General features: G+C 40.7%; 3 protein-coding genes and 1 long non-coding RNA gene across 16 annotated transcripts; 2 read left to right on the top strand and 2 right to left on the bottom strand.

Moving 5' to 3' along the window:
• Window positions 1-1,700: 1,700 nt before the first annotated feature.
• Window positions 1,701-6,716, bottom strand: ERp60 (disulfide-isomerase A3). Its single transcript, XM_022809198.2, has 3 exons — window positions 6,413-6,716; window positions 4,245-4,456; window positions 1,701-3,117 (listed from the first exon to the last, which is right to left on the bottom strand). Exons 1-3 carry the CDS (start codon window positions 6,574-6,576, stop codon window positions 2,003-2,005), a joined length of 1,491 nt encoding a protein of 496 aa, XP_022664933.1. The 5' UTR covers window positions 6,577-6,716; the 3' UTR covers window positions 1,701-2,002.
• Window positions 6,717-7,155: 439 nt separating this feature from the next.
• Window positions 7,156-12,336, top strand: Nse4 (SMC5-SMC6 complex kleisin component Non-SMC element 1). 7 transcript variants are annotated; one of them, XM_086990753.1, is made up of 6 exons: window positions 7,467-7,485; window positions 7,888-7,939; window positions 8,243-8,476; window positions 9,806-10,041; window positions 10,383-10,597; window positions 10,936-12,336. In XM_086990753.1, the coding sequence occupies exons 3-6, from the start codon at window positions 8,254-8,256 to the stop codon at window positions 11,309-11,311; spliced, it is 1,050 nt and encodes a 349-aa protein (XP_086846879.1). In that variant the 5' UTR covers window positions 7,467-7,485; window positions 7,888-7,939; window positions 8,243-8,253; the 3' UTR covers window positions 11,312-12,336. The 7 variants fall into 7 exon arrangements, with proteins under 7 accessions (XP_022664937.1, XP_022664938.1, XP_022664940.1 ...); XM_022809202.2 differs by lacking the exons at window positions 7,467-7,485; window positions 7,888-7,939 and adding an exon at window positions 7,156-7,332 and having other exon boundaries at window positions 8,246-8,476; XM_022809203.2 differs by lacking the exons at window positions 7,467-7,485; window positions 7,888-7,939 and adding an exon at window positions 7,156-7,332.
• On the bottom strand, window positions 11,269-14,543 carry LOC147755417 (uncharacterized). Of its 2 annotated transcripts, none has more exons than XR_015328877.1 (2): window positions 14,141-14,543; window positions 11,269-11,950 (listed from the first exon to the last, which is right to left on the bottom strand). It is a non-coding gene; the product is annotated as an uncharacterized LOC147755417 (long non-coding RNA). The 2 variants fall into 2 exon arrangements; XR_015328876.1 differs by lacking the exon at window positions 14,141-14,543 and adding an exon at window positions 13,218-13,713.
• Window positions 13,693-19,937, top strand: Alg1 (ALG1, chitobiosyldiphosphodolichol beta-mannosyltransferase). Of its 6 annotated transcripts, none has more exons than XM_086990740.1 (3): window positions 13,693-13,834; window positions 16,561-16,915; window positions 17,932-19,937. In XM_086990740.1, exon 3 carries the CDS (start codon window positions 17,932-17,934, stop codon window positions 19,240-19,242), a length of 1,311 nt encoding a protein of 436 aa, XP_086846866.1. In that variant the 5' UTR covers window positions 13,693-13,834; window positions 16,561-16,915; the 3' UTR covers window positions 19,243-19,937. The 6 variants fall into 6 exon arrangements, with proteins under 6 accessions (XP_086846866.1, XP_022662327.1, XP_022662325.1 ...); XM_022806590.2 differs by having other exon boundaries at window positions 13,696-13,834; window positions 16,748-16,915; XM_086990742.1 differs by having other exon boundaries at window positions 13,696-13,834; window positions 16,658-16,915.
• Window positions 19,938-20,710: the final 773 nt, after the last annotated feature.

The raw sequence follows: 20,710 nt of genomic DNA, 5'->3' as shown, positions 1-20,710 counted from the left end.
TCCACCATTAAAACAAGACGATGTTTCAAGGGAAAGGCGACTTGGGGTCTCGACGCCCTTCTGTCTCTTTCTTTGACGTGTGAGGTGAAGCTATCATTATTGAAAAAAGTAGCTCGAGACAGAGGAATCTGTTAACATACCGAGAGATGGCGTATCGCTAGCCGCGATTCTGCTTGCCTCCTGAATTTTATAGCTACGTTTTATACCGTTAATCTCAGTCCGTTGCTGTCTTGTTACGCTAGCCAGACCCTTCGATGCAGACGCTTCGAATCTGTTAGAGCCGTGGGTTATCAAAGCATTCACGCAGAGGATAACATCGACTGGGTCACTTTAGTCCTTTGTTTTTTCTGGAAGATCTGGAGTAAGACTGAGAACAGAAGAAGCTCAGATTTTTATCTGGAGCCGAGCCAGTCGTTTCAAAAGTATGGCACCTTCACCACTCTGTCATCGATACTTATGTCGCTCTCCTGCAGGATCGTAATCAACTGGAAGAGCATATTTCGTGGTACACACACGTATGCCAAGGTACACAAAACCAGATCTGTGTACGGTGCGGAGTCTAATTCGGTCTTAAAACAAAAAAACACCCCCTCTTGGGCGCTTGCTGGATTGTTGAAAGATCTTTTGATGCTGACCATCAGGACACTGTTGGCTGGTCTCTCTATTGAGAGCTCTCTCCGAAATTCATGCTGTTCCTTCAATATAGATTTACTCCTTTCTATAAAAGGACACTATCTTTTAATCAGTGCACCGTCGAGCAGCTTGTAGCGTATACTTCTGTTAGCAACTCCGTATCATGAGCGCTGGGCCAGGCCCTCTGCTAGCAGTCTCGTGTACTTGTTTTACAATCTTTACCATGCGGCATGATAGTTTCTGGAGGCCGCGAATTGTCTCCCTGTTCTTACTTCTTGCAAACAAATTACGTTTCCTCAAATGTTTACTACTTGTCAGGTTTTTCAATTGAACCTTAATATTAGATCATACATGGACTTGTGCTTAAAATAGTCATTCCCGAATGAAGGCAAAGGGGTTGATAAAATTTAGTTTATATTAGGTGTATACCCGAACTATTTCATTTTTTGTTTACTAGGATTTTCTACAAGCATGTTTCATTTTAGTAAGTTGATTTAAGCGTAGCCAATATAACGAGCCGAAACACATTTTTACTTAGATGACGTCCAAACAGTCGCGGTTGTTTGTTATGTGTAGATGTTTCCAAGATCAGCCTTCACTAAATATTAATATTTGTTTGTGTGTAGCTGTATTTGCCACTTTTGTGAAAACAACAAAAACGAGTTGAGAAAAAGAGTTAAGACCAACTTGTGATCTCGCGGCACTTACTACTACTGATCTAAGCTTGTGATACATCACAATTTAAATGAGCGATTTTCAGTTTGTCTTACGTAACGTTTAGAAATGAAAGCAAGCAAAAGACGCAGTATTCGAATGTTCCAGGGCTAATGGCGTCATACTCGCTAAAGACCTAAGCAAAATTGAGTCCTAAAACGTTCTCTCTTCATAAATGTAAAGCTTTTTATTCAATATGATAGGAGTTCGCTACAAATATGCATTTTAAGAAGTTCAAAGGGTATTGACGTGCTTACTGTTAGCACAAACGGAAATGAAAAATGTTAAAGATTCTGCTTATGGGCCAGTTTCACTATTAAACTACCTTTCTTTTCGACAATCACAATACCAGATTAAGATTGTTATTATTTTTATTAAAAATACTTGAAGACATACCACTCAATTATACGACAGACCTTTCTTCCAGCTTGTTTCCAGTTTTAGTTCCTTTGCATACTCATTAATAAAATAAAAATAAAGATTAATGACAAAAGGTATTCCTCAAGCCCCCCTAAGACAGCATGTTCTGCATGTATGTCTGCGGCTTAAAATCTACACCAGAGACCAAGCTTCCTGTGCCCACGGAAGCTAGCCGACGGAACGACTTACTGAACTAAGGCAAGGAACATCTTGCGTTCTAGTTGTTGGATGCTGTTTACAGCTCGCTCTTGCTCTTCTTATTACCGGAACGGTCATAGTTCTTTAGTTCATTCGTGGCGTGTTTTGCAATATATTTAATGAAGTCGTTGAGATCTCGGCCACCGTCATATTTTTGCGGGTTAGACTTCTCACCCTTCGGTAGCCAGTACAGTGTGGGGAACCCTTGAACCTCGAATGGTGCAGGAACATCGTTAGCAGTGGCATCCATCTTGACAATAAGAACATCCTCATTTTCCAACTCTGTCCCAAGGCTTTCATATGTTGGGGCTAGCTTCTTACAGTGACCGCACCACGGCGCATAGAACTCAATGAGAATATCCTTGTCAGACTTCACCACGAGCTCATCAAAATTTTTAGCGACAGCGACTTTCACTGGTCCATCATTTTTCTCTGGCACATCCTCGGATTTGAAGTGTGGTTCGAGCTTGCCAGCAAAATAATCCTTGATGAACTGATTCAGATTGTCGATCGAAAAGTCACTCTCCATTCTGAATTTCTGCTGCTTCTCGTTACGGATGCCAATCACGGGCTTATCAGCAGCTTTCAGACCAAACTCGTCAAGCTCACCAGCAAACTGATCTTTGTTGGAAACAGCAAATGAAAGCTTGCCAGAAAACTCCTTGACGGCCTTCATAATACGGTTACGCCAGTAGTTCGTGCCCTTAGTGTTTTTGTCGTAGTCGACATCATAATAGGCAATGAGCAACGGGTTATCGAACTGTTGATAGTTCTCCTGGGTACGGTGGCCAACGAGACCAAAGAACCGCTTCCTAATGAACGATTCCAACGCGACTGCGTCCGGAGACCCGTCGTAGACAACTTCATTATCCTCGAATTTGCTGTGGAATTTCTTCGCACGGATGAGCACGACATCGTCTGAAAGCTTTTTGGCATCGGCAAGTGCGGCCTCATGGGTATGGGCAAACGTGTAACGCTCGCGTTCCTTATCAGCAACCTTCTGGAACACCTTGTGTAGACTAGAGTCCTTCTCTTTGAACACACCCAAGATGACAGTCTCATCACGTTTGAGTAGAGATTCGAGTTCGCCCTTTGTCTTAACTTCCTTCGAGGCAGGTCCGACTTGTGCCTTCATATACTTGACGATGCCACCTGTATTATCGAAGTGAAAAACCCAGTATTAGTATGGTATCATATGCATCGGTATAATGTATGTAGTTATGTAAAAATATTGAAAACAGTGAACATTTAAAAAAGACGTAGTTGTTTTTTACATTTGCGGAATGTTGAATTATTTCAACAGCCTTCCAAATTTTCGCATATTACTGAGTTTGCAGCTACAGGTTCATACCGTCAGCTATGACTATGTATGAAGTACAAGCGAAACTGTTCTCGTTGCCTTATACACCTGTAATAATTAGTTTATGACCCTCTGGGTATTAACAAACTTTTAGATTCCATCTGCAATATTCAGCATACGTTTTCACGTTAAGTAACTGCATGACGAAATACTGGAAATTTGCAGAAAGATCTTCGAAGTTCTCTGAGCTGCAAGTGTAATCCATTGCACTGTTTGACTAGCAATACAGACGACACTGATCAGGTTTCAGGAATAAACACCTGAGCCTAGATCGATGGTTCGTTAAGCTACACAAGGTTATAATCCCTTTATACACTATATATACTAGAATGCAAGAATACATTGGATACGGTTTAAAACGCGCGTAACACTGCGACCAGTTAATTCAAGTCCCATCTATAGACCTAGGTGATCGTAGGCAATACTTTGCTAACCGATTATTTGGATTAAGGCCGAATTTTGACACAACTCAAACAAATCTTTTTATATTGAACTGTACCAGAACGAAACAATAGAACTGACTCGCCTGTAAGTACACATGAAACAGATGGATTCGACAAAGGCAACAATCTGGACAAGCTTGTTACTTGAATCTGCCGGAAGATTTTACGGGCCGGAATAATAAAAACTACATGATACTGCTTCGCAAACACCTACTGCACTTGCAAAACAGTATCAAGCTGCTTTTAATATTTTAGTTATCAACGCGGTGCAGAATACCGACATATTCCTAACGACGTTCGAACTGTGTTTCGAATCGCTTCACAATTGTAGCTCTTAGGTTTCTCGAAACAGGTACCAATAGAGTACCTCTAACAACAAGAAAGTCTCCTGTCGGAGGAACAAACACAAAAACATAAACAATTTTTGAAAATTTACAGTAGACGATAATGTTTTGTTCGCGGACAAATATACTGACCAGCCTCGCGAGGTCCATTGTACTCTTGAGAAAGTTCTCCGTCACGGAAGATTTTTAGGGTCGGGTAGCCAGAAACGCCATACTTTGAGCAGACATCCTTGCCGCTATCAGCCGTACAATCCACGGTGGCTAAAATCACGGGAGGATCGTTGTTCTTAAGGATTCCCGCAGCCTTGTCGAATTCCGGTGCAAGTCGTTTGCAGTGTCCGCACCTATATCGAATGGAAATCAAAAATAATGTTTGACAAATGTAAATACGGTGATCGGTGTTCGTACGAAATAAAAATATTTTTTATTAGGATAATCTATTGTAAATAAACGCTGTCAAGCAACCTTTACGGTTACAAAAAATCACGAACATTTGTGATGATGGAACAGTATCCTATAGAGATATTAAGACAAAGCAGGCCCTCAGTTTTAATAAGGATATAACAAATTGCATGCAGAAAATATTTTCTATTGCTCGTTGCATGTATGCTTTTTTCGTTCGGTTGAAATATTCTTTTTTGGTTCGAGTACGATGAAGAGATCTATCAAAAAACAAATACTCGCATAAAGAGAAGCCAACACTTCTTATTTTCTACGTCAGTGTGGTGACATTTTAGAGAAGTTTCCGAAATTCTTGCTCTATTCTCCGTCGCGAACTGAAAATTGCCATGCTACCTTAATCAACTAACGCAATGAGAAAACCAGCAGCACCACCAATGGAAATAATATACAAGCAAGTAAGCTGTTCAGTAGAAATAGGAATCTGATTGCGAACACGGGGTGGAGTACAAGACCCAACGAATAAATGACAGTACGTGGACATGTCATCTCGTGTGCATGAGATGGTCCATTAAACAATATCCAACGCTGGCTTTCCTACCTTGATCACTAGCAAAATGGCTAGGTCAGACTTCATGGGTCATATCGCAGTACACATTCATTATAATCCATAATAACAAATCTGATGATGTTCAACAGGCATAGAATTGAGTGCCAAATTTGCATATGGTACATGTTATACTTTTTTCACAAAGCTACGTGAACCTTCTTGAACGAAATGGGAAACCAAGGTCAGCACTAGTATGTGTATTTTTGACGTTTTCTGCAGGTTATAAACTTCCAAACTTCTTATTTTGCGAATAAACTGCAATGACGATACTAGAAATGAGTTATTAGCTACAGATAACATTCTGCAAAATCAACCAGGTCTTAGCTAATAAACGTTCACCGTAGATCCACCTTAGCTATCATCTTTTAGCTGTATTGGCTGCCAATATGCTAATCTCTACAACCCAACTAATTAGCATTTACCAAGTGTACTAGTATATCAAATGATTGAGTAGCACTACATATGATAATGAGCCTGCTCAGTCAGTGCAAGACACTGACAAGCTGCTACTTCTAAGCTGGTCTTATTTCCAGCATGGTCACGATTCCAAGTAACTGACCACAGTAACATTGGTATCGATTACAGAATTTTCGTTTCGATTACTGAAATGATAATCGCCATTGACACATGAAGTTATATAGTTCAGCTTCGAGATAAATAGTAAACTCTTCTCTATTCACGCCGTTTACCTTACGTTAACTGTATTTAGTGGCGACGTGCAGCCGAAGACGTTCAGGACTGATGCACCGCTCAATTTCTTATTTTATCGCATGTATCAACTAAATTTGTGTACAGATTATAAAACTTTACTGGCTCCGAACTCAACGCTGACAACATCACTAGCTTTTGACTATTCCTAGTCTGTATTCCGTTGTACTGTCAACCAATAATGTTCAGGATCACCGACCGGCTAGTGCTACGTCATCACAAAGCGCTCGCGAGTGGGAAACTGTATAAGAACACGTAAATGGGTCGTCATGTCTACGAAAAAAACTAGCATCGAACAAGCGACCCGGCTGTCCCAATACGAACAGCGCTAACCCCATTAGCAGTCGATCACAACACAACTGAGACAAATGGCACGCCGGCTACAGAAGATCGACTAAGTAAACAAGCAAAGCGGATTAAGCTTTCTGTACCATTATAATTATTGTTGCTGGCTGTCATGTTGACACAGGCCGCAATACCGGCTTATTAACAATATCATGTTAGTTGGCCGTGTCTAGCGGAGTTCAGCTACTTGCTCAACAATGATACGATTATATAGTAATACACGATATCGAGTACTAACCATGGAGCGAAGAATTTCACGAGCGCAACGGGGTATCCAGTGATCTTGCCCTCGAAGTTCTCCGTCATTTCAATGTAATTGTGGGCGCTCACTGTCGTGAAAAGCGCGACAATAAGCCCCGCACCCAAGGTCTTCATTATGAGATAGGAGGAATGGCTCCTCATTGCTCACAATACTATCTTGTACAGTCAGGCACGCCGATATCGGCCGACCTAAGAAGTGCCTCCGAAACAACTGCGCTGACACCGAGTCGCTATCCGGCCGTTTAACTTGATGCCAATCGCAGGCAACTCGGCCCATTGGACACGTCACTTGATACGAATGTGGTACGAATGGTGGAGAGGGTAGGTCTGATGGTGTGCGAATAATCTATCTTGCTAGGCCATTTGTTAATCTAAATAAATGTAAATACTATTGCTGATCGAAATCGCTTCAAATAACTGTTTCGTAACATGAAACGAATTATGTCTATGGCTGGTTTCGAACGTAGATCACAACACCTGTCTCTAAGCTTCTTGGGCAATCACGTTACTACTGTATTATCGGTGGGATGTCGCCATCTTCGCGGCCCATTGTCATCGAACTTCACAATGAGATAGACCATTTGTAGATATGTTGCTACGTTTAGTATACGTATACTACGCATAGCAGTAGACTACTATGATCTTATCTCAATTTCGCGCCCAAATTAAAATATGAAGAGTCTGATAATTATGAATTCTACGAGGCAAGGATCTGCATATATATAGTTAACTAAAAAAAAATTTACCACATGAACACTTAACAATGACCCTTCTGACAGATATAATAAATTTTATTAGTGCCTTTTTCATTACCTAGAAAATGATCAGAGGAATAGTTTACTAGGTGAAAATAGAAGACGTTTGTGGTACGGTTCAGTGAGAGTGAACCAAAAACAGGTGAGCGTTGTCTTGTTAATTTGAACAACTCGAGGTATGAATATTCTGTTTATAAGTGCAAGAGAGGTCTATACACCGTTACGTAAGACAAATCTATATGCGCCGTCGTTGCTGAAGTTCATATGCTGCTAGAGAATGCAAGATTTACTAAATGTGGGTTCCGCTGCTAAATTAAACTGACCACCGTTGCCAGTTTCGACGATGGAAATGGTGTATCTTTTACGGCTATTTTAGACTGTTGCAACGCCAATATAATCTGGGGTGCACGTTTTCTGACACTTCTGTTCGTTATCATGAGACACAGCTATACAGCAGCGTCCTGAGATAGTGCAGTTATTATTATTTTTGGTGAAATATTAGCTTGCGCGAGGGGGGTAGTAGCCGTACCACACGCTCTATTGTGCTTGTTGGCGGGAAACTTTATTCCAGTAAATACTCAGCTTGTTCCTGCAGTCTGTGCGTATTGTAAGCGTAGACGTGAATCGATCATTCTATATTTACTAGACCTCAACAAAGTAAATAGAATTTGTATTTTAATAGCTAATCCAATTGCAGTGATCGAGGCTGGGATTAACATAAAGTGCTGATAATAAGAAGTGTGGCTTCTGTAAGTTTATTAAATAACTTTGCTATATATATATATATACATGTATTAGTTTTATGCTGATTTTGATACGTATTGTATCAGAAGACCCTGTCAATAGCATGAATCCGTTGCCATGACGCCCATGTTAGCTCGTAGCTATAATTAATATTTTTTATTCAATATTAAATAAACGGTAGAACCAAATTATTGTCATGTATGTCTGATTAGACTTGTGAATATTGACGCGAAAAAGTTTTTGTGAAAAACAGTATTTCATCATAGAAAAATTCTATAGTTAGGTAGAATGATTTATCTGATTTTTAGCAGAACAAAAAATGTCGTCGCTGGAAGATCTTGGTCGGCGAGAGAGTGTTGAAGAAAGCGAAAAACGACGGATTCTACGCTCAGCTATCTTAGACCTAACCGACCAAGCCCAGCAAGATGACCTTCGCCTTGATCCCGAGCTCATCAAAAAGAGCAATCAGTTGGCAGCACAAATCAAGGAAGTTCCAGAAGCTTTGCTGGATTCGAGACTTGCCGTCATTCTCGGACAGAAAGGTATACATTTCTATCCTATCGGCGCTGACAAAATAAAACGCTTCTCGCACAATTTAGTCCCGTCAGCTAGTAAACCCCAATATTCCTAAATCAAAATAATAGTAGGGCCAGAGAACAGGTGCTGGGTGCAATTCTGACACAGTCGAGGACAAAAAAAATTTAGAGAATTTGTGGAGAGATTAGAGGGACCTGCCTATCACGCAGATCGCACATAGTAATACTAATGAGTATGACATAAGCAGGATCTGTAATATTAAATAGGCTGATGAGAGTAAAAACGCCTCTATACACATTGGAGACAGGATTTTGGATGCGAATTTTGCGGCTTCTACGAAAGTATATTGACTTTGTCAACCTATTCGCATGTGCTCGATTCATTGTGTAACTATGTCAAGCTAAGTGTGGACGACAAATAGGCGTTATTCGTACTGAAAATCTAATATCGTCGTGTCAGCCGATTCCGTATTATGGGTGTTTGCTGACGGAACGAGCTTTTTGTTAAGTACAGATGACGATCATTGGCACTAACGATGACCAAAACGGATCGTGATGGTTCTTAGCTAAACGCCCTTTTATTTGCCAAGTCAGAATGTGGAGGCTACATAGCAAGTACTTAAGTCCCGTTCGATATAAGAGGAGAAATCGCTTACGTTTTTCCTATGTTATTGTATTATATATGCACAATATATAATATATATTGTTATTACACTGCCTAGTAGAATATGATCTGCCTTATTGCCTGATAATCAGTTTACCTCTAATAGATCTAATGTATAAATGTACTCGACTGTATCGTCTGAGATAACAATGTTGAAACACGATATTTTTTTGCCGAATTTTTATGCCATAATGCAGGAATTTTTGAACTAGAAGAGAACACCGCATGGTAAATTTGTTCTAGTTTCTTCAAAATTACTTAGCAATAGTATGAGATAAATACGGTACTCGGGTAATCGATCAAAATTACCGAATTGCGATGCGTACGCGTTTATTACATTGAGCTCTAGTATTGACGTGTAACTGGGCCGGCCGAAGGTATTAGCTTTTAGTCGTCTAGCTGTATAATTTATGGATTGGATTACTGCAACTATACATATGATAGGTCAGGTACGAGGATCCATTTTGCCTAGACCCTATGGACTTTAAGAAGCACATAAATCAAGTTCTTACTGGATTTGCCAAGAAATTAGAACCTTTACATATACGGTTCACCTATCTTGAATAAAATAAAACAGTCATCTTACACTTAACATTCCAGTTAATTTTCCTAGCCTTCTCTATTTTGTTTTAACAATTCGTACCCGTCTTTGCATGCCCCCTATACTTTAGCCGTCAAGGCGTCGAGCAAGCTTTCGATCTCTGGAGTTAACTACAACACTTCTGATTTCCTGATGCATCTACGGCGAATTCTTAGTGGCCGTAGTTCCTCCTCCTCAAAAGCATCCTCTATAGATAATTTTTGTCTTTTGTCTCGGATGGTCCCTAGAAGAGACGCTAGACCAAAAACGCCAATCGCCGGCTCATTTAATTGCGATGACCTCAAAGAGAAACAAGTTCGGCGGAGGGTAAGTCCATCTGCAAAAAACGTGTTAATCAACAACTAAATTTGACTTTGATGAATTAAACCAACTCGTTATGCACCAGTGATATTTTTCACTAGCTATGCTGCCTCCAAATAACAGTACCTTTAGGTGGAATACTGCTTTGTACGTGAGTGGTACAAGTCGTCGTGTCAACGTAAAATTGGATTAAAACTAGACAATAAGGATAAATAACGAAATATAAAACTATGCTACTCTATTATTGTACCATATTATACTATACTTTAACGCCTTTGCGTGTAAGGTAAATGGGCAAAGATCTCGTTAATTTTTATGAATCATTCTTAATGCATTTTCTGACGCAGGCTGCTATGCAAAGTCAGAGGACTGAGGGACGAACAGAAGTTCGCCAAATTGCTTCAACAGACGGTTTAGAAGAGCCTACAACGAAAGCTGTGGATCGGATCTTTCGCGCTATTCGAAAGTTGCATGACAAGGGGCTAATGCCAGTTGATTTCTTTGAGTTCGTCATCGACCCTGAATCATTTTCAGCAACAGTTGAAAACATCTTCCATCTCAGGTGATAAATATCAATGATGGAAATTATTATACGGTTTGCTTGCTTATGTTTACGATCTACAATATACTTGATAATGACGGAGATAGGGTCATCATGTAATATTGAAGGACAGAAAAGGTATCGTGTCATAGTTGAACGCATCAATACGTCATTACATGCGATTCCAGTCGCGACATTTGTTGGAGATTGGTTGTCATAATTTGCTTTGTTCGTCCTTGTAAATTTCTTTTGTATTTATGTAGTTTAACCCAAATATATTTGAGGTCATTTTCGTGCGGAATGAGCCAGATATTCCAATTGAAAATAATAGTAATTAGAACAATAAATTTATTTTGCAGCTTCCTAGTTAAACAGAATCAGGTTGAGTTCAACATTGACGACGAGGGTGGGCCTTCACTGTCTTTCGTAACGAGTCAACAGACAACGCAAAAACGGAATATTGCAGCGAGCTATAGAAGAAGCACAGGCAGATCACAGAAGGAAGAAAGAACAAATGATCAAGATGAACCTTTGAGGTCAAGGACTGTTTACAGCAATCAAAATGACGAGGAAGAGCAAGTCGACTGCCAAATGGCTAGTGGTGACTGTTTTTCACAGGTTGATTACACGGTCATCGCCTCAATTAGCTTTAGGGAATGGCAAGATATTGTTGAAGCCTATGGTTTAACTGGAAAGTCGATCATAAAACGACTCGGGGGTAGTGGCAAGAGTTAAAAGCTCCTTACGCCCCATTGGGTCGATCATGACAAAAATTTGTTAATTTGGTTGGATTTAAGTTATTATTACGAAAAAGGTAACGACTTCAAGAATTTTTTTTGGTACAATATCAGCTATCGACCTATCAGGTCGATTCCGTAGATAAGTACAATTAATAAAAGTCTGCTACCTGCGTTTACCCGTTTCTGAACTGGCCACAAAGAATCTGCTGAATTTATTTTGTGTGTGCTATTAGTCGTCATTTATACGTAACGAGAAGAGGCTTCGCTCCGCGCCCACTTTACCCTGTCGGACTACTTGTAATAACGACAATGACGTGTAACGGGGAAGAAAAGACTCAATTTTTGAATAAAAAATTTAAACAAAAAAAAAACAGTTGGCAAGCATATGACATATAACAGCTAGGAATAGAACTTTACGAGCAACCAAAGAAAAATAAGATCAGAGCAACTACTTCACGTTGGACATTTTAAACGACCAAACCAACTAACAGCCAAAACTGATAATATATAATAGGCAGTTGTCGTTTAAACTAACAACCTGTGTGGCATACTCCAAGTTTCTTACAGAAAGTGACATGGCGTTATAAGGGCCAGAACGATGGCGGCTAATGGTCGGAACGACGAGAATTTTTACCTGAAAGTCAACAATATTGTGTATTTTAGGCCATAACGAACATTAAAGTGAATAGAACATTTGAGGATAAAGCTGAAACGTGTTATAAGATAAATATTAATTGTACAATGCACCATGTTGTAAACTAAAATACGTCTAAATTTGTATACACTCTATGTACGTTTCGTGTGCGACGTTCTGTTCGATATATTGATACGAAAACCGGAAGGCAAGTCTGCACACGTTACTACTTGCCTTTCGAGCTGATGTACAAATGTTTTTCCTTTATTTATGCAGCATAGTGTTTTAGTTAGGAACTATTATTAAATGGTTACATATAAAATAGGCTACATAGAATTTCCGCGGAATAAATTTTACACGGTACCTGTTACGCCGTGTACCTACTATTCATTACTAAGAAATGCCTATATCAATTTGAAATGGATCTTACCAAGATACTTTTGAATTGCACACCGTCGAATCATTAAATATTTAATTCAGTGAAGTCGGTTTCTTACAAATTTTATTTTGTAGACATTTCTGTGCAAGCCTCTCAATAAGCTATGATATCATTATTAAAAAAAAAAACATAAACATAATAATGCCTTAGGCCCCGCAATCGTAATCCATCGTCTGGATTAGTCTCTTCATTTTTTTGCATCAAAGAAATCAACAGTATCTTACATTCACCAGTAGCGAAACAATAACAAAGCTTACCCTAGATGAATTGTGATACAATATACGACTGAACATTACGATATTAGTCTAATATCTATTTTAAAAGTATCGTGTATTAACTTCGAATACGGCTCACAACTCTCATACAGTTTTGTACAGTCTTCAATATTCTTCTAAAACATATTGAAGACTACCTAACTCTGTTTCCTCGCTGTTACAGTAATGACCCTGGTAACCACTTTTCATCTAAGAGTGATTCTGGTGTGCGATCTCTCTTCGCTCAGTATGTCGATAGTTAGCTCCTGCTTGAGGTACAACTTCCAAACACGAAACCACACGAAGATTTTGAATCAACTAGGGGCTTCAACCTTTTCCTCGATCCAACATTCTCGATTATCCGTATTTATAAGTAATTGTGCCTTAGTTTGAAAAATTTATTTAAGCTTTTCTTTCTTAATGATTTTTAATATTATTTGCGATATTTGAATTTTTGTCTAGGTGATTATATCTGCGATACGCGCATTTAGCCCATGAGGCGGTCATTGTTTATTGGTTCTTAATATTTCTACAATATTTAATTGTACTTCGCAAGATGTTAGTTTTCTTTTACCTTTATCAACAACTGATCTTCAAAAGATTAGTTCAATTCTTGGTGCTCTACAAAAATCGATGTTATTTTTTACAACTAGGTCTCACATAGCGAAAATAATAACGATGTTTTTTGTTTTGCAATGAAGAATCAAATTTCACCAACTACGGACTTCTTTTATCAAAAGTAGCGTACTATGCACTGAATGTATTGAAATCTTCGAGGCATTATACCCTATTCGGCAAACACACAAAAAGAAAATTTTAAATTTTCGCGGGCTTCCTTCGGCCGCAAACGACACCCCTGATTATTTGATATCTCAGCCATATGTAGTGGCGAACCCTGAATTTCTGCCAAGTCGCAAATCAGTTCGAGTTTACAAGAGAGTTCCTTAGTATCAGATAGAGAATTCCGAGCAAAGATCAAAGGTTTGTTGTAGAAAGCCATTTCCATGCGCCGATCAGCTGGTGGGTGTTGTTTTCTGAAGTTGTGCGCTGAAAGGTGCTGTGCTGTGTATTCGGACGAAGTCGTGTACGAAATTTGTGAAATTGTCCAACAACTTATCACGGTTGTAACCTCCAAGGAAGTCGTTACGACACAGGGCTGGAGCAACCATCTCGGCCAACGGAGCGTCGAGGGTAAGTTTGACCTAGTAGCTTGTTTATTACAGGAAAATATTCAAGTCGGGGCACAAAGTCAAAGCCAAAATTAGCTGCACCGTTCGTCCGCTCGAGTCAACCTATAAAATACCCCCTAATAGAACTGTTGCTAACGCGGCCACTAACATTTCTACTTCAACTGTCATCGTTGTTCTTGCTAGGTGAGCAGCACTTTCTATATTCGTTGTGAATGGTTTTGGTGTGTGGCAGAGCTATTGGCAATAATGGAATAATGACCGTTGTTAGTGAATTGTGTATGGTGACCAGTGCAGTCTTTTAGCTTACTTTCTATGCGTATGAGCGTAAATAATAAGGTCGGTTCCTTTATCTGGCTTAATATTAGTAGAGCTCACTGTGTACATTCGAGGCCACTATGCTCGCGGCCGACGTCTGCCGCCGCCATCCCGCGCCGATTTGTCTATTGGGCTGTTTGCGTTAAATTGTGTGCGTGCGTCTACAGTGAGAGAAGAGTCGAACGACTAGACGATGCATCAATTGACGGGCCGGTATTAACGGACAGTCGGGTGGTTGCAGCAGATATACATATCTGCTCTCTGCAGTGTCTAGGTGGATAATAAGTGTGTGCGTATTGAACAGAACAAAAAAAAATAATATAGTAAGGCGAACATTGAAAACAAGTACGGCGCCTGCGGGGTGCAATGATAGGAAGTTTTTTTTGGCTGGTTAACTTTTCTATCGCCTGTGTTACTGCGATAAAGCGGCTGCTGCCACAGTTAGCCGTATGCGCCACGAGATATGGATGTTCGAACAGGATTACGAGAACAATAACGGCAACATTGATCTGTATTTGTTGTAGGCGTCAGACCAACAAGTGCGCTTATGGTACAATGCAATGATCCACGGTTCTGTAAACATAAAGGTCATTGTTGTACAGTATAACATGCAGATCATAAGCCCTTGGAAGTAATTTCTGGTCGAGTGTGGTATAACTAATCAAGGGAACGGTGCACTCTTAGAAGGCTACTTGCTTACAAATGTACAAATGATAGATAAAAGTACAGTCCTGACGAGTTGGCTTATCCCAGTGAAGAGGAAGCCCACCGTCTTATCTTTCGTTGGCGATGTGTACTTTTGTAGCCAGGGGTTCTTGATTCGTGTACTTGGCCCATGCGTTTATTTTTCGAGTCGCAGATCTTATGACCTCAAGCTTTGGCTATGGCAGCAAGGAGTTAGAAATGTCAATAAAGCTAGCGTGAACATGGAGAACAAGGCTGAAATCACAGCAGTTCATCCTTCACGGCACCGTTGGTAAACCGAATAATCGACTCCTCAAAATCCATCACGTACGTTAGTGAATGTATCTCACTTCGTATAACCTGTCGTGTTCAGAAGAATCGTCGATGTCGGCTGCGGTTCACCATCGAGATGTAATAAAGTTAGCACTCCTAAGGACGGTGAAAACAGTTATGCTGATCTCTTATAACTGAATAGTTCGCGGGACGGCACAAGCAATAGGCACACATGCTGCTGACAGCAACTACTACTTCTTCGAGCCTAAGCAAGCTTTCGAATTCACGGATATTTTAAGCTTTCACTCATTTACTTTTTCTCTTCCTTTAAATTGCTCATAAACATGGATCGATTCTTCTGAACGTGAAAGGTTATTCGAAATGAGATACATTCACTGAGGTACGTGATGGCATGAAACGGATTTTGAGTAGTCGGTCATTCGGTCTACTAATGCTGCCGTAAAAAATCAACAATGCACACTGTTATGACTTCAGCTTTCTTCTCTATATTCATATTAGCTTTGACACACAGCGATTACACAGCGCCAACAAACGCAGATCTTTACCGGGATAAGCCAAGTCATCGAGACTGTGTTTTTTCTATATATCATTAGTAAATTTATAACCTTCTAAAAAGGGATACGAGTGCACTGTTCTCTTGATTGGCTATAACACATTCGACTATTTATGATTTCCGAGAGCCCATAACTTACACGTCATACCGTACAATAATGACTATTATGTCTAGCTGAACCGTAGATCATTACATTGCACAACAAGCGTACATGTTAGTCTGACGCCTACAGCAGGTATAGATGTATGTTACCATTATTGTGCTCATGGTCCTGTTCGAACATCCATTATATCTCGTGGCGCATACAGCTAACGGCGATAGTAGCAGCTTTGTCGCAGTAACACAGGCGGTAGAAGAGTCAACCAGCCAAAGAAAAAAAGGAATCTTTCATTATTGCACCCCGCGGATGCCGTACTTGTTCGCCGTACTATTCTTTTCTGTTCTATTCGATACGCACACACCTAGTATCCAGCTAGATACTGAAGAGAGCAGATATGCATAACCTGGCCCGTCAATTGATGCATCGCGTAGTCGTTCGACTCTTCTCTCACTGTAGACGCACGCACACGATTTAACTCAAATAGCCCAATAGATAAATCGACGAGGAATAGCGGCGGCAGACGTCGGCCATGAACGTAGCAGACCCGAATGTACACAGAGCTTTACTAAAATTAAGCTAGACAAGGGAACCGACTTTATTTACGTTCATACGCGCAGAAAATGTACTAAAAGACGTTTCGTGCGATCACATGCCACAGTGAATGTAGCTCACTTCGAATAACCTGTCACGTTCAGAAGAATCGGTCCATGTTTATGAAAAGTTTAGAGGAAGAAAAAGAGAGTAAATGAGTGAAAGCTTAAAATATTCGTGCATTCGAAAGCTCGCTTAGGCTCTGTCGGGGAACCGGGTAGTTGTTGTTGTTGTCAGCAGCATGTGTGCCTTTGCGTGTGACGTCCTGCGAACTATTCAACTATAAGGGATTAGCGTGACCGCCTTCACCGTCGTTAGCAGAGCGAATTTTATACATCTTGACATCCCCCCCCCCCCCACGACGGACGCGATTACAGCAGCGAAGTCCAAGAAACAACTACGATTAATACAACGACGGCGGCGACAATAGCGAAAACACCAAGACTAACCGTTAGTACCACTGTCGCTACGGCTACTTGTGCAGGCAAAAAGACGAAGAGAACCGCCTCGGCTTCTGAAACGCAGTTTACAGCAACCGCGAAAAGGTGAGAAATCAAGTAACACCAGAGAGTCTTAATACAACAGGAAGACAGTACCGTTTCTGACAGAAGCAACCGGTCAGTAGCGCTGCTGACGTGTGCTTATCTAGCACGCGGCTATGCCGTTTCGACCTCGTTTGTACCACGCTGCGTCTATCGCTTTTGTGCAGACGTCTATACATAATGGTGGCAACGTGTATCGAGTAGTTTGAATCACGCAGGGCACGTGGCCAGTTTTGCTGTTAAAATTATAGGAACACAATCAGCTCTATGCTGGAACACAAAACCAGTTCGTAATATTAATTTAGTGTTGTTTTATTTCTAAGTGGCTGAGAAAGAGTAAAATGGAAAACAGTGTATCCAGCAGCACTTGATTGAAATTTCCCGCAGTTATTGCCACCATTGAGCCATATTTTAATGTGCATTGTTGTGTTGTATAACTTACTAACAAATGATTGACTTCGAAGTTCAAAAATTAGATCCAAAAATGTTTATAATAAAATGACTCGATTGCACATTTATGCACCACTCATCATACATTCCTTTCTGCTGCTATAAAAACATGTGTACGTTTTTTTTTTTTATAAAAAATGCTGACATAAGTTTGACTTCAAAACGCTTTGTATTCTAACAAAAGCAGATATTTCTGAACACGTGACATATCGTCTCCATTTGTCCGTGAACTTGGCGTTACGCTATTCAGCGCACGTACTATTCAGTCGACTGAGCTCTAGAATGCAAGCAAATTCTTAGGGTAGAGAAAGCCTATACTTAATTACGATGTTTCCCAAAAACAACGATAAAATGTTGATGTATTGCACAAACACTGATTCAATGATTTTTATATAACGATTATACTACTTGATGATCACTTATATTTTTCAATGTGCTGTCTAATTCAGTTGTTCCATACATTGTACAAATTCTAGTCGGATTAATGAACGGTTTGTTTTAATGTATTTTGGGTTCGCTCATACACTTTCCCATCTTATATGCCAGATCTAATAAATGATTTGTTTCAGATGGGGGACGAGCTCGGGAATATCGCTGTTGTCGTCGTGGGCGATTTCGGTCGATCCCCGCGAATGCAATACCACACGCTTTCGTTAGCTAATCACGGATACAATGTTTCTGTGGTGGCAGCACAGGGCTCACCGCCTATTAGGCAATTGCAGAATCACGATAAAGTCCACATAAACCTTATAAAAGATCTGCGCCTGTTATTTTGGCCGCGTCTCCTCCGCTATGTGACTAAAACGGTCTTCCAGACCGTGATGCTGTTGTGGCATTTACTGATTCGAATACCTCGACCTCGAGCAATTCTTGTTCAGAACCCCCCAAGCGTTCCGGCTGTCCCTTGTGTGTGGCTTGCTTGTAAAATTCGCGGAGCAAAGTTTATTGTTGACTGGCACAATTACGGCTTCACCATCCTAGGTATGAGCTTGAGAGAAGAAAGCATTCTTGTGAAACTGTACCGATTTATCGAATTTTATTTTGGGGCAAAGGCCGAATGCGGGTTCTGCGTATCCGAAGCAATGAAGTCCGACCTAGCTAGTAAGGGCATAGTAAATATTACTGTTCTACACGACAAGCCACCGGCAAGGTTTCAACCCATTGAATGGGGCAAACAGGAATGTTTGAAAAAAGTACACGAAGTGCTGGTCAGGCTATCAGTAACGCCTGGCATTTCAGGAATGCCAGATTTGGCCGAAAGTGCCACTAATACGGTACTCACGAGGCGAGAGCCTTCTGGAAAAGTGATACTCAAACCGCGGACTGAACGACCACTGCTCCTGGTTAGCACCACATCATGGACAGAGGACGAAGATTTCGGCTTGCTCTTCGCCGCACTGAAGAAATATGACAAGGCAGCTCAGCCTGAGGCGTCATCCATCATCTGCATCGTCACCGGGCAGGGTCCTCAAAAAGAGTTTTACGTGGAGAAAATTTCTCGACTAAAACTTAACAAAGTTAAGATCATGACGCCATGGCTCGAAATCGAAGACTACCCCTTCGTCTTATCGCTATGCGATCTCGGAGTCTGTCTTCACAAGAGCTCAAGTTCACTTGATCTACCGATGAAGATCGCGGACATGTTTGGATGCTGTGTTCCAGTTCTCGCCTGGAATTATCGTTGTATTTCCGAACTGGTTCAGCCAAACTCCACAGGCCTTCTGTTCGAAAGTTCGGACCAGCTATGTCGACACCTATTAAAGATGTGCGACGTGAAAAGCGCGCCCCTTTTGGACGGCTGGCGGGAAAATATCCGTCGTTGGCAGGAGCTCAGGTGGGAGCGACACTGGGAAATGTGCGCGAAAGACGCCTTCCTTTAGCAATCAGAGCAGATTTTTCGACGTGTAATGTTCTTTCGACTAGTATGTAACGCTAGTAGTGGCCGCTGCGGGTTCCGGCGTCGCCGTTGTTTAATTGTCCTAAAAGCGAACCTTTGGAGTAGGCGACCGTCACTACCGACGTCAGAAGCAAAGCCGATAACTGCGGTGACGACACAAGCTTCAGCAACAACAACACGTTGACGTCGATGATGCGCGCAAATTATTGCTGGGAAAATAAAGCAAGTGAACACGACAGCAGCAGCAACAGTGTGAAGCAGCTAGTCGTGCATGAACAGACATGACATTTGAAGATGCTAATGATGACAAAGAGGTGACGCAGCTACCCGCTATCAAGAGAACCAGTGGAGACAACTTGCTTGGAGCGCGGAACGTGTATTGTAACTTGTCTGTATACGCGTGTATAATAATTACTATAATCACATATAATGGCAGACAGGCGAACAGATCTACAGAATGTTTGTTACACCTGTGTAAGCGTAGTGATACTGTTCGCTGTTGGCCGTTTTTGTATCAATGTTCTCGTCATAATATATACATATATTATATTAGTTACGTTTAATCAGGTAAACACAGAGGTTTACAAACATAGACACATAGTATACACGGACGGGCACACAGCAGAAAAGATTCGTGTGACTAACAATAAACAAATTGGGTTTTATTCTGTAACATTCCGCCCTGTCGTGTTATTATTTGTCAAGCAGACTAATTTAATGAGACAAAATGAAGTTTATCCCTATTACAAATCTCTCTGATGCTGGTACGAGCAATAGATTACATTTGACGGCACCTACGACCATCGGTGCTTTTGTGGCTTCTGCAATCGACACTGTAATACCTAGTGTTTGTGGTAGTTGACGTAAAAAAACGCTAGACACGTGACGTAAAAAACGCTAGACACGTAACAGTATAGAGAGGAAGGACGACTCGGATGTTGCATTTAATGCCGCTCATCAGGAATAAAAGAATTTTCTATTACCTTGTGCTGGTGTCAGTGATGTACTGTTTATGGTGGCAACTTCTGAAACGCTGCCATTGCTTGCGTTAATTTGCCCAGACATAGTGAAGACAAGATGTGGAGTGGAAGGCAAGAGATCCGACGCAACAATATGGACTCTCATGTGTGCATTTTGAAAATGTGACGAAAATCTGTTGATGGGATTTTTTTCGCATTTACGGAAAACGGGTGTATCCAAAAATATCGTTATATATATATATATATATATATATATATATATATATATATATATATATATATATCACGGAATCTAAGCATGGCAATGTCAATTCGATTGGTCTTACTGACCTGAAATTAGGCGTCGTTTAATTTCGCCTTTTGTACCCGCCTGATTTTGATTTTGACCTACCTTTGTTTAGAACGAATGGTGGGTTCTCGGCATGACCCAGTAATCGTTTTTTTTCATCAAATACCTGTATGCTGATTTCT

Source organism: Varroa destructor, unplaced genomic scaffold (assembly GCF_002443255.2).
Source record: "Varroa destructor unplaced genomic scaffold, Vdes_3.0 BEIS01000005.1, whole genome shotgun sequence".
Taxonomy (NCBI): domain Eukaryota; kingdom Metazoa; phylum Arthropoda; class Arachnida; order Mesostigmata; family Varroidae; genus Varroa; species Varroa destructor.
Note: the sequence above shows the minus strand (reverse complement) of the source record. Positions and strands in the feature narration are given on the sequence as shown.